This window comes from Schistocerca americana, chromosome 1 (genome assembly GCF_021461395.2).
Source record: "Schistocerca americana isolate TAMUIC-IGC-003095 chromosome 1, iqSchAmer2.1, whole genome shotgun sequence".
NCBI lineage: Eukaryota > Metazoa > Arthropoda > Insecta > Orthoptera > Acrididae > Schistocerca > Schistocerca americana.
In genome coordinates, this window is record NC_060119.1 from 87,858,397 (window position 1) to 87,883,822 (window position 25,426).

General features: G+C 43.6%; 1 protein-coding gene across 1 annotated transcript in view; it reads left to right on the forward strand.

The window, feature by feature from the left end:
• Positions 1 to 332: 332 nt before the first annotated feature.
• The window catches only part of LOC124620418, a 115,405-nt gene continuing 90,311 nt past the window's right edge, over positions 333 to 25,426 (forward strand). The window contains exons 1-2 of the mRNA XM_047147067.1: positions 333 to 476; positions 13,946 to 14,081. Of these exons, the coding sequence (XP_047003023.1) occupies positions 432 to 476; positions 13,946 to 14,081 (181 nt within the window). The 5' untranslated portion in view covers positions 333 to 431. The remainder of the gene's footprint in view (positions 477 to 13,945; positions 14,082 to 25,426) is intronic.

Here is a 25,426-nt window from a genome sequence, read left to right on the forward strand (position 1 = left end):
AACTCGACACTTTTCCCCAGTGTTCACCATATTTTTATCTGGCTATAACTTTGAGACTAAACCTATAACATTTAGCTAACATGAAGCAACGGAAAGTATGTCTGATGAAGTACGTAATGACGCCAATAACTTAGTTTCGTCAAATTTGGTCTTAACCCGATCTTTCCATGTAGTCTTAAAATGCAGTTCATTGCAAATTGGTCAAGCTGTTGCTACAAATACATTCTCATATACTCATTTACGTAAAATCTATGGAGTTGCACATGTTTTCTCAAACCCACCAAAATTGTGAAATGCTTGATTGATGTGATAGTCTCTTTAACACAAATGCTTTGACTGCGCGGGAAGTCGTACAGTATTGTGAAAAAGAGTTGTTTATGTGTTGGCAGTATATATGTAAATATTTTCGCATACGAGTGTGAAAAGTAACAATGCCGGAGGTACAATTAGTGAAAGTGATCAGCTGTAATTTTCAGGTACTTACATGTATTATAATATTCCAAAACTGTTCATATTAATGTTTTCACTCCTACACAGCTGTTTAGTCAGTGCTATCACAGACTTATTTCCCGAAGGATTTGAACTTACTTTACATGACAAGATTCAGTTACTGTGAATGTGCCTTGGCAAAGTAGTTTTACACGTACGTAGTGCACATTTATTTTTATCCGATCTGCTATGTGTATATATTCAAGCTTGATGCCTCAAATTTCTTCGTTTAAATGTCATTCAGGAACTAGGAGTTTTTATACACCATTCATTGATGTTTGCCCCCCACCCCATCCTTTTCAGTTAATATTTTAATCAAATAATATTTACCTATTTGTGCATTTTACACGCTCTTGATGCAATGCAATAGATTATAGCTTACATGATAATTTATATATGTATGGAAATTTCAATTATTATTTACAAATTGATGGTGTGCCATTGTGAAAGCAACTTTTCCCTACCTAGACATTTCGTAATTTTTGGCATTTCCGTGAACACACATTACAGTTTGCCACTGGCTAACGCATTATGTTTTATAATTCCTTGTGTTTTATCTGCACTTTTCTCGTGAATAAAAGTTTTACGCCATTGTTCCAAATAGCAGGCATTATCTTGATTCTTTAACTCTCACCAAGTTCATTTCTTACTTTTGATGTTCTTACTATTGGTCTTATTATTCCTTAATGCGTGAATGGTTTTTTCGTCATATACACATATGTTGTTGATTTATCTACTCCTTCTGTCATTAATTCTTGAAGTGTCTATTTGATCTGAAGGTGGTTATTGTTTGGATTGGATTGGGTTGGACATGGTCCATAACGTCCGTTACATGGATGAACATTTCAGTGTTAAAGAAGTCTTGAAGTACCCGTACTTTGCCCTCTCCCCTTGCCAATCTGTGCAAAAAAGAAAATAACGTGATTTTCTGGAGACCTTGTGTTCACTTACAAAAGATACAATTTTACTTTGCATTTCCTTATGGCTTTGTTTGAAAATCATATTGTGATGACGGTAATAGGCTACAGAAATACAGCTGAAATTATGTATGTCATCACCAAGTATTTGTTATTCATGTAAACTTGATACAGTCAGATCAAAAAATCAGTAGGCTCTACAACTAAAGAGCATTTATTTTTAAAGTAGGCTAGTTGTGTTTCAGTAAGTTGACGTATTCATGTACGGTTAATTTTGACCATAAGTAGGATTTAGTTAATGTGAAAACATATGCTGGCTACCATTAATAATGATTGATTGGCTCTAATGAACAATATGATCCATCATTGTTTTCTTTAAAGTGGATGATTATGTGTTGTGTAATTGGCCTTGAAGATGTATTTGTATGGTTGTAGTTGTCATGTCGTTCGTATTATTTAACAATACGTTGACAATATTAAGTAAAGGATAGATTGCTACTCACTGTAAAGATGACTCGTTGAGCTGCAGACAGGTACAATGAAAAGACATTATAAGTTTTGGCCAAAGCCTTCTTCAACAAAGAAAACACACACATTCACACAAGCAAGCACACTTCATGCAGACATGATCACTACCACTGGTAGCTCTGACTGGAATGTGTCTATCACCTGAATAGCTATCTAGAGTGGTGCAGGGAAATGGGGAGGTATGCAGGGTATGGGTCGGGGGAGAGAAAATGGTGCTGTCTGGTGGGATGCCAGAGTCTAAATTGCGACCTGATGAGACTTCCAGGCGCAGCGTCAGGAGGTGGGGTGTGAGGGGAAAACAGGAACTGGAAAGGAGAGGAGCAGGGAAGGGGAAAGGACAGGTGGATGCATTGCCAGAGGATGACGCACAAGGGTGGGGGAACAACAGAGGGAGTGGAAACTGTTCAGTGGAGGGTGTGGGGACAGTAGGCTACTGTAGGTTGAGGCCAGGATAATTTTTGGAGTGGAGAACATGTTGTAAGGGTAATGCTCATCTGCACAATTCAGAAAAGCTGTTGAGGCACAGATCAGAAAAACTGGTGGCGGAGGGGAGGATCTAAGTGGACTGGACTGTGAAGCAGCTGTTGGTTTCAAGCATCCATCCTCTAGGTGGCCCATGGCATTAGATTGTGCCATGCAGATGCCGATTGCTTTATCCCAGATTTGTTTGTAGGTGATGCCTTCAAAGGAGAAGTAATTTGCTCCACTATCTCTCTGCAGTTCCTGTTCTTGTACCACACAGTGCCATGCTCGCACTATTGATGCTAACTTCCTTTACACTAACATCCCTAATGCTAATGGCCTTGCCACTATTGAACACTATATTTCTTAACGCCTGACTGATTACCAAACCTACAACCTGCTTCCTGCTCACTGGGGCCAACTCTATCCACACCCACAATACTTTTCCTTTGGAGGCATTGCATACAAACAAATCTGGAGTATGGCAGTGGGCACACACATGTAGTATTCTATGTCAACCTATTTGTAGGCCATCTGAAGGAATCCTTCTAACCATCCAGAAATCCCCTCACCTGGTTCAGGTTCGTTGATGACATCTTTGTGATCTGGATCGAGGGAATGTACCTCCTATCTACATTCCTCCTCAACATTTTCTCCCCCATTCACTTCACCTAGTCCTCCTCAATCTGACAAGCCACCTTGAAGATGTCTACATTTGTACCTCCATCCTTGTCAAACCAACTAACCACCAGCAATACCTCCACTTCGACTGCTACCACCCATTCCGTACCAAGAAGTTACTTCCAAACAGCCTAGCCACCTGTGGCCGTCGCATCTTCTGTGAGAAGCATTCCCTCTCAAAATATACCAAGTGCCTCGCTGAGGCCTTCACAGACCATAATTACCATCCCAAAATGGTACAGAAACAGATGTCACATGCCTTTTGTCTCCAGTCACCTCCCACAGTCCCACTTCACAGCCTGTGCTGTCTTGATCTTTCCCACCAACACCAGCTTTTCTGAACTGTGCAGGTAGGAACTCTCCCTGCAATATATCCTATTTCCAATAAACCTTCTTCACTCAACCTTTGTTAATCACCATCCTTCACCCACCTGTCACTTTCCCTGTTCCCATTGCAGCACTACGTAGCTTTCTATTCCACCGGTGTACCCACTGTCACTTCTCTTCCGCCCCGCTCTTGACCTAAACTTCCGACTGCACCTAGCTGCCATACCCTCTCCCTACCTCGTGTTTGTATGCTCCCACAATTAGCTGTTTACTGTCTCCTGTCCTACTATCCCTCTCCCTCCCCATCTCAGCCTTCTCTTTATCCCCACCATCCAGACTGCTCCTCCAATCGCGCATTGTTGCTTGCAGTATGGCCTTAGCAGCCAGAGACAGTGTGTGTGTGTGTGTGTGTGTGTGTGTGTGTGTGTGTGTGTGTGTGTGTGTGGTGTAACCCAGAAAAAGGCCTTTTGGCCGAGAGCTTACTTGGTTAGCAACCTTGTTGTTGTGTCTGTAAGCGACCAGCATCTCCAGTGTATGTTGAGTAGCTATCTATCCTTTTCACAATGTTGTAGTTAGTTTTATGTTCCATGATAAATTGTAATGTTGTGGAGTGAGTCATTTTACATTCATATAACAAATTAATTTGTAAATATGGCTACATGCTGACTTTTACAAGGTGGTGGTGTTCTTTCTTTCTCTCTGTTTTTCTTCTTGTTCTTGTAACTATACAGGAATGAGTTAGTAATTTCTACCCACTAACTTTCACACATTACAACAATAGAAATTCTTCTGTGGAATAGAAAGAGTTGTCAAGGAGAAACTTTTTCAGTTTATTTTCAGATTGTATGTTGCTGTCTGTCACACATTTTATGTCAGTGTGTAAGTGAGCAAAGATTTTATGTGCAACGTTATGCACCCCTTTCTCCCCTCAAGACAAAAATACTGCGGAATAATGAATGTCATTTTTCCTTCTGGCATTGTAATGCATCATTGTTCCATTTGAGATGTAGTGGATTATTTGCAACAAACTTCATAAGGGAATAAATATGCTGTGAAGCAGTAGTCAGAATGCCCAGCTCCGTGAACAGATGTCTACAAGATGATCATGGATGAGCACCACATATTATTCATGCAGCACATTTTTGAGCAATGAAGAATTTCTTTCTTAAGGATGAGTGGGAATACAGAAGTGTTGGATTCCAACTGCTTTGACCCATGACGTCACCAGAATGGTGGAAACGACCATTCTCAACGTCTCCAATATGGCGCCCATGATGTCATTACATAAACGACAGCAAACACGAAAATACATATAAAACCCACACACCCATCTTGGGATTACGGAAGTGTCCGATTCCACCTGTCTGCTTTGACCCATGATGTCATCAGTATGGCGGAAATGGATATTCTACGCGTCTCCAGTGTGGTGCCTATGATGTCACAACATACACACGGCAAAAAACATGAAAATACGTATAAATAAGACAATAACATCTCCCTCCAAAAATACAATCAAACTAATGGGACAACCACAGGAAACTGGGGGTTTTAGGGAGGGGATAAGCTAAACATAGCATCAGACACTTCCCTTGACCTATATAGGTCAAAAGCAGCTGACGATGCCAAAACCAACGCATACTGCAAAAACTACGGAAATTGGAATCGGACATTTCCCTTGACCACAGCTGACAATACCAAAACACCAATACCTACATACAAAACTTCAAAAATTGTAATCGGTCATTTCCCTTGACCTAATATAGGTCAACCATAACTATTGATACAAAACAACAAGCACCTACAACTACGAAAAACAGAACCAAAAGCACAACGCCTCAAAAATTCAGAAGTCAAACATCCCTACGTAAATGAAAACACATTCGATACACAAGAAGTACATGAAACATTACGACTCGAGAAAAAGAGAACCAAATAAACAATTACTGCCCACCAACAACTTTCAGCGCTGCAGAGTAGCTCGTCCATCACACACACACACACACACACACACACACACACACACACACACAGGGTGCCATCAAACACAAGATGACATGTACAAACACAACCAACTCAAACTCTTAAGCTCCGCACCGTAATGGCATCACACACCACAACACTCTTTCGTCATGGGTCAAAGCAGACGGGTGGAATCGGATGCTAGAACGTTATTCTGTATATTATTATTTAACGAAAATATGCAAAGTATGTCATCATACGGATTTGTCTTTCTCCAAGATTTGCAATGATTCTAAGTGGAAATGTAGCTGAGCTAAGTTGGCTTATGAGTTCCAAAATGTGCTTTTTCCAGTTTAAATGCTCTTCAATATGGACACCTAATAATTCACCTTCTCAAGAATGTTGGAAAATGATGTCAACAGTGTATCAGGTCAGCAGTTATTGGCATCTCTCCTATCATCTTTCTTAATTAGGGATTTGACAGTGATATATTTCAGTCATTCTGGAAAAATGCCTTGAGTTAGCGATGCAGTACGTATTTCAAATAAGACCAGCCAAATTGTATGGGAACAAATCTTTAGCACTCCATTGGAAACTCCATCAGTTAAGGCCTTTGTCAGCAGTACACACACACACACACACACACACACACACACACACACGTCTGCAGTCTCAGAGAGTTGAAACTACGCTGCAAGCAGCAGCACCAGTGCATGATGGAAGTGGCGACTGGGTGGGGGTAAGGAGGAGGCTGGGGCGGGGAGGGGGAGGGATAGTGTGGTGGGAGTGGCGGACAGTGAAGTGTTGCAGTTTAGACGGAGGGCAGGAGAGAAGGTGGGGAGGGAGTAAGTAGCAGAAAGGAGAGAAATTAAAAGACTGGGTGTGGCGGTGAAATGACGGCTCTGTAGTGCTTGAATGGGAACAGGGAGGGGGCTGGATGGGTGAGGACAGTGACTTACAAAGTTTGAGGCCAGGAGGGTTACGGCAACATAGGATGCATTGCAGGGAAAGTTCCACCTGCGCAATTCAGAATAGCTGGTGTTGGTGGGAAGGGTCCATATGCCACAGGCTGTGAAGCAGTTATTGAGATGAGGGATATCATGTTTGGCAGCGTGTTCAGCAACAGGGTGGTCCACTTGTTTTTTGGCCACAATTTTTCGGTGGCCGTTCATGCGGACAGACAGCTTGTTGGTTTTCGTGCCTACATAGAATGCAGCACAATGATTGCAGCTTAGCTTGTAAATCACATGACTGGTTTCACAGGTAGCCCTGCCTGTAATGGGATAGGTGATGTTAGTGACCGGACTGGAGTAGGTGGTGGTAGGAGGATGTATGGTACAGGTCTTGCATCTAGGTCTATTACAGGGGTATGAAGTAAGGGATTGGGAGCAGGGGTTGTGTAAGGATGGACGAGTATATTGTGTAGCTTCGGTGGATGGCGGAATACCACGATAGGAGGGATGGGAAGGATAGTGGTAGGACATTCCTCATTTCAGGGCACGGCAAGAGGTATTCGAAACCCTGGCGGAGAATGTAATTCAGTTGCTCCAGTCCCGGATGGTACTGAGTTACGAGGAGAATGCTCCTCTGTGGCCAGACTGTGGGACTTTGGGAGGTGGTGGGAGACTGGAAAGATAAGGCATGGGAGATATGTTTTAATACAAGGCTGGGAGGATAATTACGGTCAGTGAAGGCTTCAGTGAGACCCTCGGTATATTTTGAGAGGGAGTGCTCGTCACTGCAGATGCGACGGCCACGGGTGGCTTGGCTGTACGGAAGGGTCTTCTTGGAATGGAATGGGTGGCAGGTGTCGAAGTGGAGGTATTGCTGGTGGGGTTAGTTGGTTTGATATGGACGGAGGTACTGATGTAGCCATCTTTGAGGTGAAGGTCAACATCTAGGGAGGTGGCTTGTTGGGTTGAGTAAGACCAGGTGAAGCAAACAGGGGAAAAGTGAATAAGGTGTCCTCACCTTTAATCCAGATAGCAAAGATGTCATCAGTGAATCTGAACCAGGTGAGGGGTTTAGGATTCTGGGTTTTTAGGAAGGATTCCTCTAGATGCCCCATAAATCGGCTAGCATATGATGGTGCCATGTAGGTGCTCATAGCTGTACCGCGGATTTGTTTGTAGGTAATGCCTTCAAAGGAGAAGTAATTGTGGGTAAGGATGTAGTTGGTCATGGAGACTAGGAAGGAGGTTGTTGGTTTGGAATCCATAGGGCATCTGGAAAGGTAGTGTTCGATAGCAGTAAGGTCATGGGCATTAGGAATGTTAGTGTACAGGGAGGACAAAGTTGATGCAAGGAACGCACTACCACAACAGCTTCCGATTCCTCGGGTGTCGAATGCTTTCCTACATCCACCGTTGTTCCCCCCATTTAATGACGCTAAAGAAGACTGGGAAACATACTTACATCGACTGAAACAACATTTCACGCCTTTTCATGTCACGGATGACTTGTTTTTTGTCTTTCGTCTCCCCAGACACTTTCTTTCTTCTCCACAAATTGGCACCGTTGTCCGATCCTGTGACTCACTCTTTCCAGGATATATGCCTTTTGCTGACAAACTATTATTCACAATGCTACCATGTGGTTGCCTTTTGGCTGGAGTTCCTCCAGTACCATAAACAGCCTGATCAATCGTATCATTCCTGTGTCACGGACTTGGAGGGTCTCAGCCGTCGATGTGGTTTTATGTGCACCAGTCAGCAGTGTAAGGCTTCGTATGTGGACTCCCTGATCTGCGATGTGGTGGTTTAGCTAGCTCCCGATCCTGAGGTCTGCACTGCGGTGTTGAGACTTGATAACCCATCCTTGGAAGAGATTCTCGGCATTGCCCACTCATTTGAAATTGCTCAGGCGGCTAACAAGCATCTCATGGTGCGGCCGCAAGTGGCAGCGATCAATGCGTCTCGGTGGGTTCTGCCCTTGCGACGTCGACGTGGCCCAGCCATCAGAGGCCAGCCCGTCAGGACACCTCTTTGTCTGACGTCTCTATGGCATCGGCGCTTCTGCTCGCTGGTTGCGCGTCCCACTTCCATCTTGCCCACAGTGCTTTACCGTATATTCTCGAGTTGATTGTCCCCACCGCTGGAAAACGTGCACGCTCTTTGACAAGGAGGGCCACATGCGAATGGTTTGCCGTAGTCACTCGACACGCTCTAGTCCTTCCCCTCCTGCGCCTCAAGATACCGTACATGCTCTACAATCGGTCATCCCACTGGATGACCCATCAGTGCGGAAGCTTTTCTTCACACTCCGCCTTTTCACTGAGGATGTCAATTTCCAGGTCGACGCTGGGGCCACCGTCTCCCTGATTCGAGTATTTTTGGTCTGGATGCATTTCAACTGTTTGGCTTTTCAATTTCCAATGAAGTTAAGGTCGTTTCCATGGCTGTTCCTTTTCAGGACTTGGACGATCTGTGCTCAGCTTTAGTGTCATTGCTTGGAACGGATCTCGGATGTGCTTCAGATTTTCAGGCACACATCACACTTCAGCTGGATGCGCACCCTCGCTTTTTCCGGGCCTGACCCCTTCCGGTGGCCTTACGGCCAACAGTAAAGCAGGAACTTGATCAGCTCCAGGCTGCTGGCTTTCTGGAGCCTGTGACATACAGTGCCTGGGCGACACCATTGGTGGTCATACGGAAACCCAGTGGGTCCCTTCTGCTGTGTGGGGACTTCGGCGCTACTGTCAATGCTCAGTAGACACCTACCCCATTCCTCGACAGGAAGACCTTCTCGCCAAGCTTGCCGGGGGAGAGTACTTTTCAAAGATCAACCTGGCTGAGGCACAACACAAGCTACCCGTGGATGCCAATTCCCAGAATACCTTGGATATCAACACACCTTTCAGATTATACATGTACAAGCGCCTTGCATTTGGTGTCTCTTCAGCGCCAGCTATTTTCCAACAGTTCCTGGAGCAGCTTACACATCCTATCCTTGCCTGCGTGAATTATCTGGATGACATCTTGGTCACCGGGTGTTCCCGCCAGGAACATTAGCAAAACCTTAGCGCCTTATTTCACACTCTACAGTCTGCAGGTTTACACTGTCAGCTGGACAAGTGTTGATTTTTTCGACCGGAAGTGGAATACTTAGGCCACTGGCTTAGCAAAGATGGCATTCCCCCTTCGGGCTGTAATGTTGCGGCCATTGAGGCCCTTCCTCGTCCTGAGGACTTATCTGAACTCCAGGTATTTTTGGGCAAGGTTACTTATTACTTGTAGTTCTTACCCCAGGCTGCCTCTGTAGCCCAACCCCTCAATCACTTGCGTCGCAAAGGGGTACCTTTTGATTGGACTCCTGCCTTTGACCAGGCTTTTCTCCATTTAAAGGCGATGCTAAAGTCTGCCCCTTGCCTTACCCCCTTCTCTCCAGACCGCCCCTTGGTTGTGGCGTCTGATGCGTCAGCTCACTGCATTGGAGCCGTCCTCGCGCATCGGAATGCCGATGGCTCAGAACAGCCCATTACTTATGCATTTAAGACATTGACCCCAGCACTACAGAACTACTCCCAGATTGAAAAGGAAGCCCTGGCGATAGTGTTAGCCATCCAAAAATTTCATACCTATCTCTTTGGGGCAAAGTTCACCCTCCTGATGGACCATAAACCCTTAGTTATGCTTTTCGGACCCCACTCTCACCTTTCAGAGCGGATGGCTCAACATCTCCAGCACTGGGGGTTATTTTTACAGAATTACGCTTACACCATCCGGTATAAACCCACCACCCGCACTGCTAATGTGGACGTCTTATGGCTCCTCACATTTCCACGGCTACACGCCGAGACCCTATCTTGCCATAGGTTCTCTGCTACGTGGTCCATGGGTGGCCTTCCTATGTTACTCGTTGGATGCAGACCGACTTCAGCCCGTGGCATCACCTGTCCCACAGGCTCTCCATGGTCGATGATGTCTATCTGTTGGCCACAGAGTCAGATGCACATCGGGTGGTCATTCCTCCATATTTGCGGCATCAAGTGCTCAGTTTGTTACACCTTCCAGAGCGGACGGCTCAACGTCTCCAGTGCTGGGAGTTATTTTTACAGAATTACGCTTGCCGCTGGGATGTGCTGAATGGTCTGCCTCTTATGGCTTCTCACATTGCCACAACTACACGCCGACACCCTATCTTGCCACAGGTTCTCCACTACATCGTCCATGGGTGGCCTTGCTATATTACTCATTGGATGCGGACAGACTTCAGTCCGTGGTGCCACCTGTCCCACAGGCCCTCTGTGGTCGATGATGTCCTTCTGTTGGCCACAGAGTCGGATGCCCATCGGGTGGTCATTCCTCCGGATTTGCGGCATCAAGTGCTCAGTTTGTTACACCGTGGGCACTGAGGTATGTCCCGCATGAAAGTTTTGGCTGTCCGGCACTTGTATTGCCACAGCATTGATGGTGGTATTGACCGCCTGGTTCACAGGTGCACTGTGTGTGCACATCACCAGGCAAGCCCCCTCAGTCATTTGCATCCTGGCCTGTGCTTCGCCATCCCTGGGATCACATCCGTCTCGATTTTGCGGGCCCATTTTTTGGGTCCATGTGGTTACTTATCATTGATGCCTACTCCAAATACCCATATGGCGTCCGCCATGGAGGCCACATTCATGGCCCTGGCTCAGGTTCTCGCCATTGAGGGCCTGCCTCACACATTGGTCTCTGATAATGGCCCCCAATTCACGGCATCCTCCTTCTACAACTTCTTTCAGGCCAACGGTATCAAACATATCCATAGCCCGCCTTTCCATCCTTTCTCCAAAGGCGCGGCAGAGAGGCTTGCGCGCACATTTAAACAGCAGTTGATGAAGGTGGTTGAAACATCTCCAACCATGTTGGCCCACACCCTGTTCTTGAGCACCTATTGCACCATGCCAATTAACGGACGTAGTCTGGCGGATCTCCTCCATGGGCGACAGCTGCAGACCCTGCCCCATTTGCTGATGCTGTCCCCATCCCGCCCCCACTCCCGGCCCTCTCAGCGTTATGCCCCCAGTGCGGCCGTGTGGGCCTGCATGTCTGTGAGCAATGCATGTTGGACGCTTGCCATGGTTGTCGCAGCCCATGGGCGGCTTGTGACGTCAGTGCAGACGGTGAAAGGGTTGGAGCGCCACTATCATAACCTAACCAGATCTGCCCGCGTACACACACCCCCCCCCCCCCCCTCCCGACACTTCCGCTGATGCCTCTTCCTCTGCTACCTCCTTCGGGTACAGACGTGGTCCTCAAGTCGCCGTCACTGCCCCCAGTTGACGCCTCCCTGCTGGGTTGGCGGCTCCCTCTGCCGCCATGGCCTCTGTGTTGGTCGTCATGGACACCTCAGACGTCTCTTCCTCCCTGCTAATGGCGGTTGACGAGCCCGGGTCTTCTCCCATCTGCCAACCGCCGTGGCTTCGTCTGGGGCGTTTCCGCCCCTACATGCAAGTTTCAGGGGGGAGGGATCTGGTACCGGGTGCCACGGGTTTCGAATCCACGCCAGACTGCTTGGACCTCGATTACCACTAGAGTTCTCTGCAGCCATCATGCCGTAAGCCGTGGCTGCACACGCTCCTGGTCCACATATAATGTGAGGGTGCCACTGTGGAGAAAATGCTCCCAGCAGCCAATAGCGATGTACCCTATCATGTATTTAAGCGCCTGCCTCTCACTCAGCGAGGCAGTCTGATATTCGCGTGAGTCTCTCGATATCTTGCTTACAGACATCACGTTTACTTTGTTTATTATAATGGAAGGAAACATTCCACGTGGGAAAAATTATATATAAAAAACAAAGATGAGGTGACTTACCGAACAAAAGCGCTGGCAGGTCGATAGACACGCAAACAAACACAAACATACACACAAAATTCAAGCTTTCGCAACAAACTGTTGCCTCATCAGGAAAGAGGGAAGGAGAGGGGAAGACGAAAGGAAGTGGGTTTTAAGGGAGAGGGTAAGGAGTCATTCCAATCCCGGGAGCGGAAAGACTTACCTTAGGGGGAAAAAAGGACAGGTATACACTCGCACACACGCACATATCCATCCACACATAGACACAAGCAGACATATTTAAAGACAAAGAGTTTCAGGATTCAAATTAATCAATTAATGATATCAATATAATGGAAGGAAACATTCCACGTGGGAAAAATTATATATAAAAAACAAAGATGAGGTGACTTACCGAACAAAAGCGCTGGCAGGTCGATAGACACACAAACAAACACAAACATACACACAAAATTCAAGCTTTCGCAACAAACTGTTGCCTCATCAGGAAAGAGGGAAGGAGAGGGGAAGACGAAAGGAAGTGGGTTTTAAGGGAGAGGGTAAGGAGTCATTCCAATCCCGGGAGCGGAAAGACTTACCTTAGGGGGAAAAAAGGACAGGTATACACTCGCACACACGCACATATCCATCCACACATACAGACACAAGCAGACATATTTAAAGACAAAGAGTTTCTTTGTCTTTAAATATGTCTGCTTGTGTCTGTATGAGTGGATGGATATGTGCGTGTGTGCGAGTGTATACCTGTCCTTTTTTCCCCCTAAGGTAAGTCTTTCCGCTCCCGGGATTGGAATGACTCCTTACCCTCTCCCTTAAAACCCACTTCCTTTCATCTTCCCCTCTCCTTCCCTCTTTCCTGATGAGGCAACAGTTTGTTGCGAAAGCTTGAATTTTGTGTGTATGTTTGTGTTTGTTTGTGTGTCTATCGACCTGCCAGCGCTTTTGTTCGGTAAGTCACCATTACTTTGTTTATTTCCGTGTATGAGTGGACAGTGTTGATTTCGTGAGGTTTTCGCGTGTGATCTCATTGCTTCTTGGGTGTTGTTGTTCTTGGTGTCTTACTCGGTCATCTGTCGTTATGTGTGTTCATCCTTTCCCATTCGGTCGTTTTGTTTATTCGCGGGCCACTCCCGTTTGATCCCGCCATGCTTTTGTTCATAGCATGCCCGTGACTGTTCTGGTCGCGGTTACAACAATGTGGACTGTCAGTTCATTGAATTTTATTTTGCTACTTTTTGTTGTTTGTGATGTATTCTGTTGATTGTTACTTGAGGTGTGTGTCTCTGCTATGTTTATGATGCCATTGCTCTTTCAGCACAGTATCACATTATTTACAAATCCCAATTGTTTATATTGTTTATAGACCTGTTCGAAATAGCTGCTTCTCTCTGCTTCTTTTTGCATCTCAGTAATCTGAAAAATGATGTTAAACCCAGGTACTGTGCCAGCCAAACTTATAAAAGACGAATTGAAAATCTCGTTATTTTCATTTGTAACACCCATACAAACAGTGATTTTATAATTGTGAACGGTTTCATAAAACAGTTTGTAATGTATAGCATAATTAATTTTCTGTATTTGAGTTTTTATAAATTCTTCCATTACTAATATTTAAAATTCAATTGTTACGCTGCAATTGAAACCTTTTAATGCAATCAAAAGAATGTTTTGTTGTCCCTTTCTTTGGTGTTGTGCGGTGAGTAGTTGGTACTTTCTCTAGAGTGTCTTGCTTCTCTCCTTCCCATTTAGCATTTTTCATAGTGTCTTTGAAAGTTACTGAAATATGTTCATCATCACTTTTAGGATCCAAAGCATCAAGTAACAAATTTGCTCCGTGGGAATTTTGGAAAATGGCTGTGTCCTCTTCCAAGAAAAAATATGTCAATGGAGGCAGTGTTTATGATGGAAAGAGCTTGTGTTATAAGTGGAATAAACATAGGTAAGGTGTACAAAAGTTTTGTTGAATGTCTAAATGATAAGCATCAACAAAAGGTAAGTGAGACTTATGCTTCTGTACTAGCCATTCCTCGTGGCAAATATTATGAAAAGGGATGTGTGCGCATATTTTTGTAAGTGATTACTTCACAAATTAAAATATATGGTAATTCTTTTTTCATGATCTTGTAATTTATTTTTCCCGTAAGAAATTTATAGCGTTTTCGCAAAAAAATCAGTTGATAGTCAGTGTTGTCAATTTCATTTATGTTATTATTATTCCCATTCACTCAGAAAGAAAGTATTGAAAAGCAATACAGTGTTTAGATGACATTCTTGGTGCTACTGAGGTGTTTTCTCATTCTTAGAGTTCATGCGATGATTCAGAAACACAGCTAGATTAAATCATAAAACATTGCAGATTTCAGCATATCTGAGCAGTTAGTGGTTTCTATTTGTGGAGTGAGCTATCCCTGTTGAAGATTGTTGATGTATGCATATATAACAGAACTTTTTGTTATTTGATATATTTCAAAATTGTGGTAGAAGTCAAAGTGCAGTTATGGTGTTTTGCATGCTGCAGTTGTGGACTGCACAAAGAATGATGATGAGAAGTGAACACAATGAATGCTGGGTGCAGTTGTCACATTCCAACCTAACCTCGGCTTTGCTGTAGGTCAGCCTGTCCGCTCATCTAGTTTTCTTCCATTCACATTCGTTGGCTTTGCCAACTTGCAACCAAATTGTCACATTCCAACCCAACCTTGGCCTCGGGCTTCACCCTGGGGCAGTCTGTCATCAAAGCAGTTTTCATCTTGCTCCCCATATCGAAAACAAGTGCAGTCACTCACTCCCATCACCCAATTACCAATTGCAGCTTGAAACGGAAGAGACATGTACATCGTAACTGCATTTTAGCCATGCTGATGGCCTATCACGCGCGCACACACACACACACACACACACACACACGACTGCAGTCGTGTATGTTAGTTATGTTTGAGTGTGTGTGTGTGTGCGTGCGTGCGTGCGTGTAGGTGTGTGCACTCCCATGCCCACGTGCGTGTCTGTGTCTGGTGTCTATTTCTGACGAAGGCCTTACTGGCTGAAAGCTTTATTTGTGACAGTCTTTTTGTTGTGTCTATCTGTGACTCAGTGTCCCCACTATATGAACAACTTGTCTGTTGCATGGATTGATCACCATGGTCTCATTTCATCAACATGCTATCTGTGCCTCGTGAATAGCTGGCCACATGGTTGGATTTCCGTGATGGGCCAAAACCACAGGCAGTTTCTGAGGGTATCTGTAATGGATTGGGTTTGCCGATCTGAAGCCATTTGGTTCCCACTAATGTGAAGGCCCTGTCCGTCGAATCTAGTCTCACTGATCTGTCCGTAGGCCGGGTCTGTTTGTGTGTGGTATAATGCAGCGGATTTTCAAGATTTATCCATGGACTCAGGTCTGTGGTGCTCCTCAGCAGGCCATGGGTGATGGATCTCAGGAATTGAGACTGTCTTACTGCAAGAACATTGTACAGTGTGGCATTTTATAGACATTTTATTTGTTCTAATACATTTTGGCACTTTAAAAGTAGTGTATACATAAGTATGGACAATAAGGAGAAAAAGAATGTGTCAGTCACTGGTGATTTGCACACTATGTACTCATATGTTTCTTGAAAGAAAAATCACACAATATATATAAAATAATAGATATAACACAATGAGTAATAGCCGAAAATAATGAACATAGTAGAACCAACATTTTATAGGTGGTCACCTACAGTGTTGGTTTACACAATTCTTGCCGCCTTATACACTTCTTTCAGGAGGCCTACTTTTTTCTGAGTTTGTTTCTGAAATCAGTGAAGGTATTTTAAATCTGTTTTGTGACTCCAAGGCAATGAGTGTTTTTGTCACCAAATGTGTTTCGTTTTATTGAAATAAAATAACATCATTGGTCTTAATGAAACACGTATACCATTTGGTTTGCTTTCTCCATCTAAAAGCAGTTCAATACAAAAGACGTGTTGATGTTAGCACTTAATATGGTGTTTCCTCACATGAGGAAACACCATATGCTTGCAAGTTTTTTTTAGATATTTCTTTTTTTGCACTATTGTTTCTGGTGCTGTAGCTGCAAAGACAGCTTGTTAATTTACCCTTGAGATTTCAAAATTTGTCAGGGAAAAATGCTAAAACTTTCTAAAATCAGGGATTTTCACTTGGGGAAACGTGTTGCAACACTGTCAAATCTCCACCAATTCTCGTTGATCCATTTGGCTTTATGTACAGTCACAGTTGATGTGCCCATTGACTGGTCTTCACTCACTTCCAATTTCGTTCTTTGATCAGTCTCTAAATTTCATCTTGGACTTTATCTATCGTCGCAAATGATACTGGTCTGGGCTTGAAAAAATTGAGTGTGGCCCTTGCCTTCAATTGCAGGACTGCTTTGTAAGTTTTGCAAGTGCTTAAGCCAGGCTGGAAAAGAGCTTCATGATCATGGCAAATTTCTTCTTGGCTCCTTTAAAGCTATTTTTTGCTAATATTTAAACTGGAAACATTTAACCAATTCATGTGTAACAGATTGGCTGTCCTTTGTGATTTGACAATTGTTAATATAACTTTTTGGAGTTCCATAGTATTTGACCACTATCATCATTTTTGTCTATATATTAATCTGGCCTCCATTGAATGTTTTCAGTGTTGAATTTGAATTGAAGTATTCTGGAGATCCAAGAAATTCACAAGCATCCAGGTTTATTAGTGAGCATGTTGCATCAGTATCCAGCAGGAATTTCAGTGTGCAGCCTTTGCTTTACAGTGGTTTGTAGATTTTACGTGCATCTTCACTGCTACCGATTTCGCTATTGCAGGTTTCTTCAGCCAGTGCAACTTCATTTGCTTCATTGTGTGGGTTTTTGGTCCATGAGTTTGAATGCCTTCTTGGCAGTGAATCTCCACAGACAGATGGTGGATATGTGGCTGGTATTCTTGCAGATATTGCAAACTGCATTTCTGAATTTGCAAGACGCGATGTTTTACCAAAGCTCAAATTTAGTGTGGACTTCAATGCGAACGTTGTTTCGCAATCTGGCAGAATATCTAAAGAGATTCCGGTAGTATGGAAAGTACAGCAGTGGAAAGACACAAACAATACCTTCACTGTGTGATAGCAATGATAATGTTAGCAGTGATAGTGCCATTAAAGCAGAGTTACTGAACAGTGCCACAAAAGCGGAGTTACTAAACATGGTTTTGTGAAAGTCCTTCACCATAGAACACGAAGTAAATGTTCCAGAATTTGAATCAAGAACAGTGTCAAGACGAGTAACTTAGAAGTATACAGCCGCAGATAGCAAAGAAGTGTAAATCAGTTAATAAAGACAAGTACTCCAGTCTAGATTGTATACCATTTAGGTTCCTTTCAGAGTATGTTGATACAATAGCTCCTTACTTAGCAGTCATATGCAACTGCTCTACATAGGTGTTTCTCTTGTAGATTTATGCTTACCAATTAGTAATACTATGTCCAGTTGCCGTATCCACCTACAAAATCTTGACCGTTGTCCATGATATTGTAGTTGGATCTTCGTAATAACTCCGAAGTAACAGAGAGCAAGTCCTTCCTCTTACCAAGGAACAGGAAAAACATCTTATTTTACATTTGAAAATCAAAAATACATGATGGTAGGAACAGGCTCTATGCTTGGCTACTGCTTCACCTTTCCTCTTTGCCTTTGAAGAAAATGAAAACACCGAGCGAGGTGGCGGAGTGGTTAGCACACTGGACTCACATTCGGAAGGATGACGGTTCAATCCCACGTCTGGCCATCCTGATTTAGGTTTTCCCTGATTTCCCTAAATCGCTCCAGGCAAATGCCGGGATAGTTCCTTTGAAAGGGCACGGCCGATTTCCTTTCCCATCCTTCCCTAATCCGATGAGACCGAAGACCTCGCTGTTTGGTCTCTTCCCCCCAAACAACCAACCACCAAAATGAAAACATAAAAGCAAGAAATGCAGAAGGTACATCACTGTATGCTGTTGGAAATAAATCTCTTTATTTAGGGAGACAGTATACAGTAGCCTTATTTACATTGAGGCTCATAGTTCAGTCACTTGGTGCTAGTCAATCGAGTTTTAATACCCTTATGTTACTACAATTATATTAACAAAGCTTCATTTCTTTGTCCATTGGAAATTCATACACATAAATACGCTCATACGTGTACATAAAGTCCGGGAACACTTTCAATTATTTATTGCATAAGAACTAAACATTGTACAGATGTCATACATATTGCATTTTGAAGAGAAACTCGGAAAGTTTTTTTTACAAATATTCTATAGGCAAACCATGAGTGACCCAGCAGACATCAATATGGTAATTGAGTTCTTGGGATACCCGTCCCAGCATCGCATTGTCGACTGTGGCAGTCGCTTCCCATATTCTCTCCCGGAGCTCTGCTACATCATGTGGTGGAGGCAGTACGTACACCAGATCTTTAATGTGTCCCCACAGAAAAAGTCACATGGAGTGAGATCTGGTGATCGGGATAGGCCATTTCGTGAAACAGCTGTGCCCTTCCGTAGCACGGCCGATCCATCGATGCGGCAGCTCCATGTTCAGGTACCCACGAACTTCCCGATGAAAATGGGGTGAAGCCCCATCCTGCTGAAAGATGAACAGAGAGTCTGATTGCTTTTGAGGCATCAGCCATTGCTGCAACATGTCCAAGTAGGAACTCAAACTCAAGTCAAGGAAGTCAAACTCCAACATACAGAAAGGTCGCTCCACACCTGAACTCGCCACATTTGCGACTAGCGCTGACTGTCAGCAAATCACCAAACTACACTGTGGCAGTATACATAAAAAAAAGAAACTTTCAGGGTTTCTCTTCAAAATGTCATATATGTGATATCTGTACAATGTTTGGTTCTTGCACAATTAATAATTGAAAGTATTCCCAGACTTTATGTACACCCTGTATTTATATTACATAATTGCACATCCATACCATCTTAGTTTGTTATTTATCTTTACATTTGTTAAGCTGTATGGTGTGAACAGGGGGAAGATTTAAATTTCTTAAATTGCTCTTCCACCCTGTTTTAAAAATTGTTTTTTCTCATTTGCTTTGGGTTCATTGGCAATTCTGAGAAGGTGTCCTATTGGCACACGCTATCTCATTGTTTGCTGTATTATCGCCACCAGCAGCTCATTATTTAACGCGCCCGTCACAGTAACGCAAGTGCCACCTGAGTAGTAGCTCTGCCCGCAAATCCATTGTAATGTCGTTCCAGGCTTATGAAGTCGTTGTTTATGCCTTCCGGTCTGGAGACTGAATACAACGGATTCAGCTCCAGTGCTCAACTTGCAATACACCAGTACCTCCTCTCGCACCTGGACGAAGTTTTCTGCCAGTGAAATTGAAGGTAAGGGCCACACTGCAGGATTTGGCATTGTCTTCCGTTGTGCATTGTAGCTCTGTGGTACTCACACATCGGTTAGTGGTTATACGGATTTCCTTTGCTTTCTCCATCGCATACGCATTGCACTCACTGTATTCACTTTGCTACGCTGTGGCGTTTGCTCTTATCACGGCTCAGCCATTATTTTCACTATTAGCAGGACTTACTATTTTTATATCACTATACACATGTGAATGTTTTACTCACCCGTTGCGTTTCGCTTCACATACATACGTTAATGATTTCGCTTCAAGAAAAAAATTTCGCATAAAATTGACAGCAATACATACATTTTACATAGACATAGACAGTAATAAAGTTGACAAATAAATGTACAATTCACTTTCAAATTTCATATATGGACTTTATGGCAGGCACAATCTTATACACTAATATTTAAATTAGAAGGTATCTTTCATTTATTCTGAATATTTGCATTTTCTTTTCTCGTCTTGCAGAACCAACCTCCTGCTCATTTTTATCTTCACAACTACACATAGAAGCTAAGACTCGAAATAAGGCTTGCATATCTTCCCTTGTCACTTCTGGCCTATGCCTGTCAGCATCTGCATCTGTACTATGCATACTTACTTTCATTTAAAATATTCCTTTGCCTCGAGGTGTCATTAATTTCGTCTACTGTAATCAACGTATTACTTGTAATGAAATGTACTGTATTCACAGGCGTCCAATGCAACAATGGCACGTCATGCCCAGCATCCAAATAATCACCGCTTGATGGTTCCAAAACACTCCTTGTTACATTTTGCAAATTCAAGTCTACTACATTGGCATCTTGGTTTTGAAATGACATATCCTTATTGTTTTGTCCATCCATTATAGAAATCTTTACACCTCAGCAGTTTACTTCCGTGCTATTTCACGCACGACAGAATGCATATACAGCTATATGTAATTGTAATCTCAGTTGTTGTTCACTCAATATGCTTTTCGTACTGATAAAGAAATGTCATTCTCTCTACTTGATTGCAGTTGTGTTAACCTATGAAGCTTTAGGTTCTGGATTTTAGGAAATAGGGTCTTGGATTTTCTAATAGGTCAACTAGGAACACAGTTTCTACATGCATTGCACGGTCCTACCTTATTGTTGTTGTGTAACTGATACTTCCCTCTATTGTACTTTTAGTTGTCCACTCTTGGTATTGTTGTCTTCTTCCTTCTAATTTATTTATTATTTCTTTTCCTTTCAGTTAGTATTTTTCCAGTATTACATCATCGTCTCCATCATGTCATCAGAGTACATGGAACATAAAGAAATTATTAACATACATGTATATTCATTGTCTTAACAATACTAGTACCCACAGTTTTGCCCACTACATACCGTACCTGTCACTTGTCACCACTTTATAATATAATAAGTAATAATAATAATAATAATAATAATAAATGTTTAGATACATGGAAATAATGAGATTAATTTTTCGGCATTTCATACAAGCACAATAAGCTGGGCTATGCCTGTAAATGTGTAAAGAACCTTTTCATATTAGTTCTACTTAGGCGAAATAGTCTTGCCCTTGTTGTAGATTTATGCTTACTAGTTAATAATACTACGTCCAGTCATCGTGTACCCTACAAAATCTTGACCGTGTCCATGATATTGTAATCAGATCATCGTGATAACACCAAAGTACACAGGTGGGCTTCATGGATTTTTATATATTACAGTACTACTTGGGATAATGAGTCATGCAACTCCACTGGTGAAATAATGCTATATTATTTTAAAAAAATAAACTTTTCACTCATCCTCTCAACCAAAATGGCTACCGCCAATTACGCTCTAAAATAACGTGTGTCTGCCTTCATTCATTGACAGAGAGCAAGTCCTTCCTCTTACCGAGGAACAGGAAAAACTTCTTTTTTTTTAACATTTGAAAATAAAAAATACATGATGGTAGGCGCAGGCTCTACGCTGGGCTACTGCTTCACCTTTTCTCTTTGCCTTTGAGAAAAAAGAAAAAATAAAAGCAAGAAATGCAAAAGATACATCACAGCTTGCTTCTGAGAAGAAAGGTTCTCAAGATGTGGAGTAATAGCAGAAACAGCCACCCAAATTTCGTTGCTTTCAATCAGCTGTGAATGGTAGATTGATTTCATAACTGCTGAAACTGAAAAGCCAATCTTGCACAGGTACATTGTTGCATTTTGGTTCAGCATTAGGAATTCCTTGCTAATATATATCTGAAACTCCAACAAAGACACCTGATTAAATTTACTCTCCTGTGAAGTATCTCAAGTGAGATCAGTAAGTTGTTCTTGGCCCTCTGTGTTTTGACAGGATGGTCCAGGAGCATTTTTGAATGAATTTTTAATCCAGTTAAATTTATCAAAGTCATTGCAGAAATATTTTCCAAAGTGAACTTAAAATGTTGCAAGATGATGCAGGAGGCAGGTTTTTATCTCCATTCTTCCTCTCTGGTGCACACCTGATGGCCGGCCCAGGCGTTTGACACATAGCAGATGACTGGATAATGCATAATTCCCAGCACCAGGTTGACAGGGTTTGCACGTACCCCCTGATACAGGCCACGCCCTGGAAGGGGTGACTGCCTGAGCTGTTACATACCCAAATGCCAATTGGTCCCACTTTTCTGAGTTCGGGAGGTGCAGACGGGGCCCACATTTGGAAGGAGTGCGTATTCGGAGACACTTGAAATTGTGGGGGATTTTTTCACAATGAGCCAGTCATCATCTCAGTCTACCTCTACTAAACATAAATGGAATGTGGCTAAAGATTCAAAGACTCTCTGGTGCACCTCCGTTCCTTATGGTATCAGTTACCAAAGAAGGTCAGTTCTGTGCTACAGTTAATTTGTTTATTATTCAGAACGGTGTTGATGCGGTTGCATGCCCTGTTAAATCCTGCTCTTGCTTACATAATGGGAGTTAGCTTCTGGATACAAATTGTGATTTTAAAGCCCAACAACTGCTTACAACTTTGCTCTTCCATGGCTGTTCTGTTCGTGTCGAGGCCCATCATACGCTGAATTCTTCGTGTAGTGTTATATACATTTGGATGCCTGATGGTCTGACCGAGGGAGAAATCTGAAATTATTTCTCTGAACAGGGCATCACTGCAGTCCATTGGGTAATGAAAAAGGTTTATGCGAATTTAGTGTTTACACACACACTTTTTCTCACATTTGCGAAGATTAAGGCAGTCTGTGAACCCATCACTGTTTGACCATACATTTCAAACCCGATGCATTGCTACCGGTGTCAACATTATAACACACTCACGTGTCCTGTCGAAACACAGCCAGGTGTTTTACTTCTGGTAGAGATCCTCGTGAGGGTTGTATCAATTGCAATGGCATCCATGCCACCTCCTCCCGCGAGTGTCCTGTGTATCTTGATGATCAGGCCATTCAGGAGATCCGGGTGAAGGGAAAAGTACCCTATCCAGTCGCTTGCAAGTTTTAGGCTAGTTGGCGGCCCTCCATCTTGCCGTCCGGCACTTACAATAACGTTCTTGCTCCTCTATGAAGGACATGGCCATGCAGGCTTGCGACCTCCAATCCAGTATTGCAGTTTTGAAATCGCTCAGTATCACGGTAGCATCTCTATCTCTATCTCCTTCTCCCACAGCTGCACATCAAGACATCAAATCTTCACCCCCAGTGGTGAAATCATATGCTACACTACGGACAGGCTGGAAAGGACAAAAGAAATACCCCTGCAAAGGTATTTTAGATTCCTCCAGACAACAAAATTGTTGGTCTGTGTAAGCCAACTGTAAAGGCCCTAAGGAATCGAACAAAGATGATTGGTCTTCTCCTTACCCAAGTCAAATATCATCTTCAATGGTGCGCCACATGAAAACCTCACCTGGCCGACCGACTGAAAACCTCACCCAACCAACCGATGTCCATTTTGCTGGTGCACACCACCTACTTGTCTGCCCTTGAATCCATGGGCTGGCTCAGGGAGAATGCCGCTGCCTCTGTAGACTTCATGGAACAGGATCCTCCAGCCACTGCACCCTGTAGTAGTGAGTCTTTGAAGGGCGGCACTCAGCGCCCACTGAGGATCCTGGTTCCCTCCTCCACATTCTCCCTTATGACTCCGATGGAACATTTGTGGCATTACATACAACATGGAGGAATTACGGATGCTCTTGGAATCACAATGTCCAGTTGTTTTCTGCCTCCAAGAAACAAAATTGTGTTCTCTTGTGATCACTTTGATCTCTCGCATTCCCTTCCAATCTGTTTTGACCTTCCTCTGTAGGATGGCATTCTATCTCACTGGGGGGTAATGCGACTCATCCAGGATGAAGTCCATAGCTACATCATCATCATCAAAACCCGGCTTCGAGTTGTTCCAGTCTGCATTTTCCTTCCTCACATCGCCTTTTCACTTTGTAACATCTACATCCCTCCGTCGTTCGCTTTCACCCCTTTTTGCAGCCTTTTGGCCGACCTTTTCAGTCAACTCAATCTCATCTCTGTCAATGCTGGATCACCTGTGTTCCTTTCAGACTCCACACACACACACCTATTCCCATTTTGGACGTCTCATTGTGCACTGCCCAGCGTGCCTGCCATTTCAAGTGGTCCGTTCTCTCTGACACATACTCGAGCAACCATTTCCCATGCGCTGTCCATTTGCTGGCTCCTACCACACTTGCGTGTAAACCCAATTGGCAGCTAAGACTGACTGGCAACTTTTGACGAAAAACGTTTCCCCAGTTGTAATGACCAGGTAGGGTACCTTATGAATGTTGTCCTCACTGCTGCAGAATGTTCCATACGTCACACTTCTTGTTTACCATGCTGTGTCCTGTTCCCCTGGTGGACTGAAGCATGCTGCAGCGTGATTCAGGTGGGGAGACATACTCTCCACATTTTTAATCGTTATCCTACGATGGCGAACTGTATTCATTACAAACAGTTGCAAGCACGGTGTCATCGCATTCCTCAGGATAGCAAAAAAGCTAGCTGGATTTCATTTACTAGTTCTTTTAACTCTTTCCCTCCTTGTTCCGTCATGTGGGACAATCTCCGTCAGCTCTCTGGGACAAATGTCCATTCTCCGATTTCCAGCGTAACTGTAGCAGATGATGTCACAGTTGACCCTGTTCTTATCTCCAACATGTAGGACTGTTATTTTGTGGAGATTTCAAGCTCCACCCACCTTCCCTCCTCAGACACAAGTGGAGGAGGTTTGGGTGATGTCCTTCTCCTCTGAAAATCGTGAATGCTACAGTGCTGTTTTTACTGTGAGGAAGATAGACCATACCCTCACTTCATACCAAACCCAATCTTCCACAAACAACTGGACGATGTTCACATTCAGATATACCTTTCTCTTGTGGGCAAGTGTTTTCTAATTTGTACATACAATCGCATTTGGGGATCAGACCAACTTCCTCTGTTTATACTGATCCCTTGTCTGTTCGAAACTAGACTGTGGGTGTTTAGTTTATTCCTCTGCCCGTCCATCCATTTTATGCCGTCTTAACACAATCCACCATTGTGGAGAACATTTGATCACTGGCACCTTATACACTAGCGTGGTTGAGTGTCTCTGTGCAGAAGCTACTGAGCTACCACTTGTCATACCAGCATGATGTCCTCCTCAGCAGAAACTCATGCCGTGTGTCTGCCATGCCCAGCCACCCATCCTATGCCCTCTTTATATATGACTCCCATGACCGCCAGTTTGGAGTGCGCCCTTCTTCTCTGTCACCTCTTGGAGTTCACTTTCGGCTACTGCTCCAGCAGCTTAACTTCATGCTACCTGTCATATTCCCAGTGGGTGTGAACCTTTCACCAGTTTGGCTTCGTATGGCGGCCCGTGTTCATCTTGGACTTAATTCACTTCCCAAGGACACTACTCCAGAT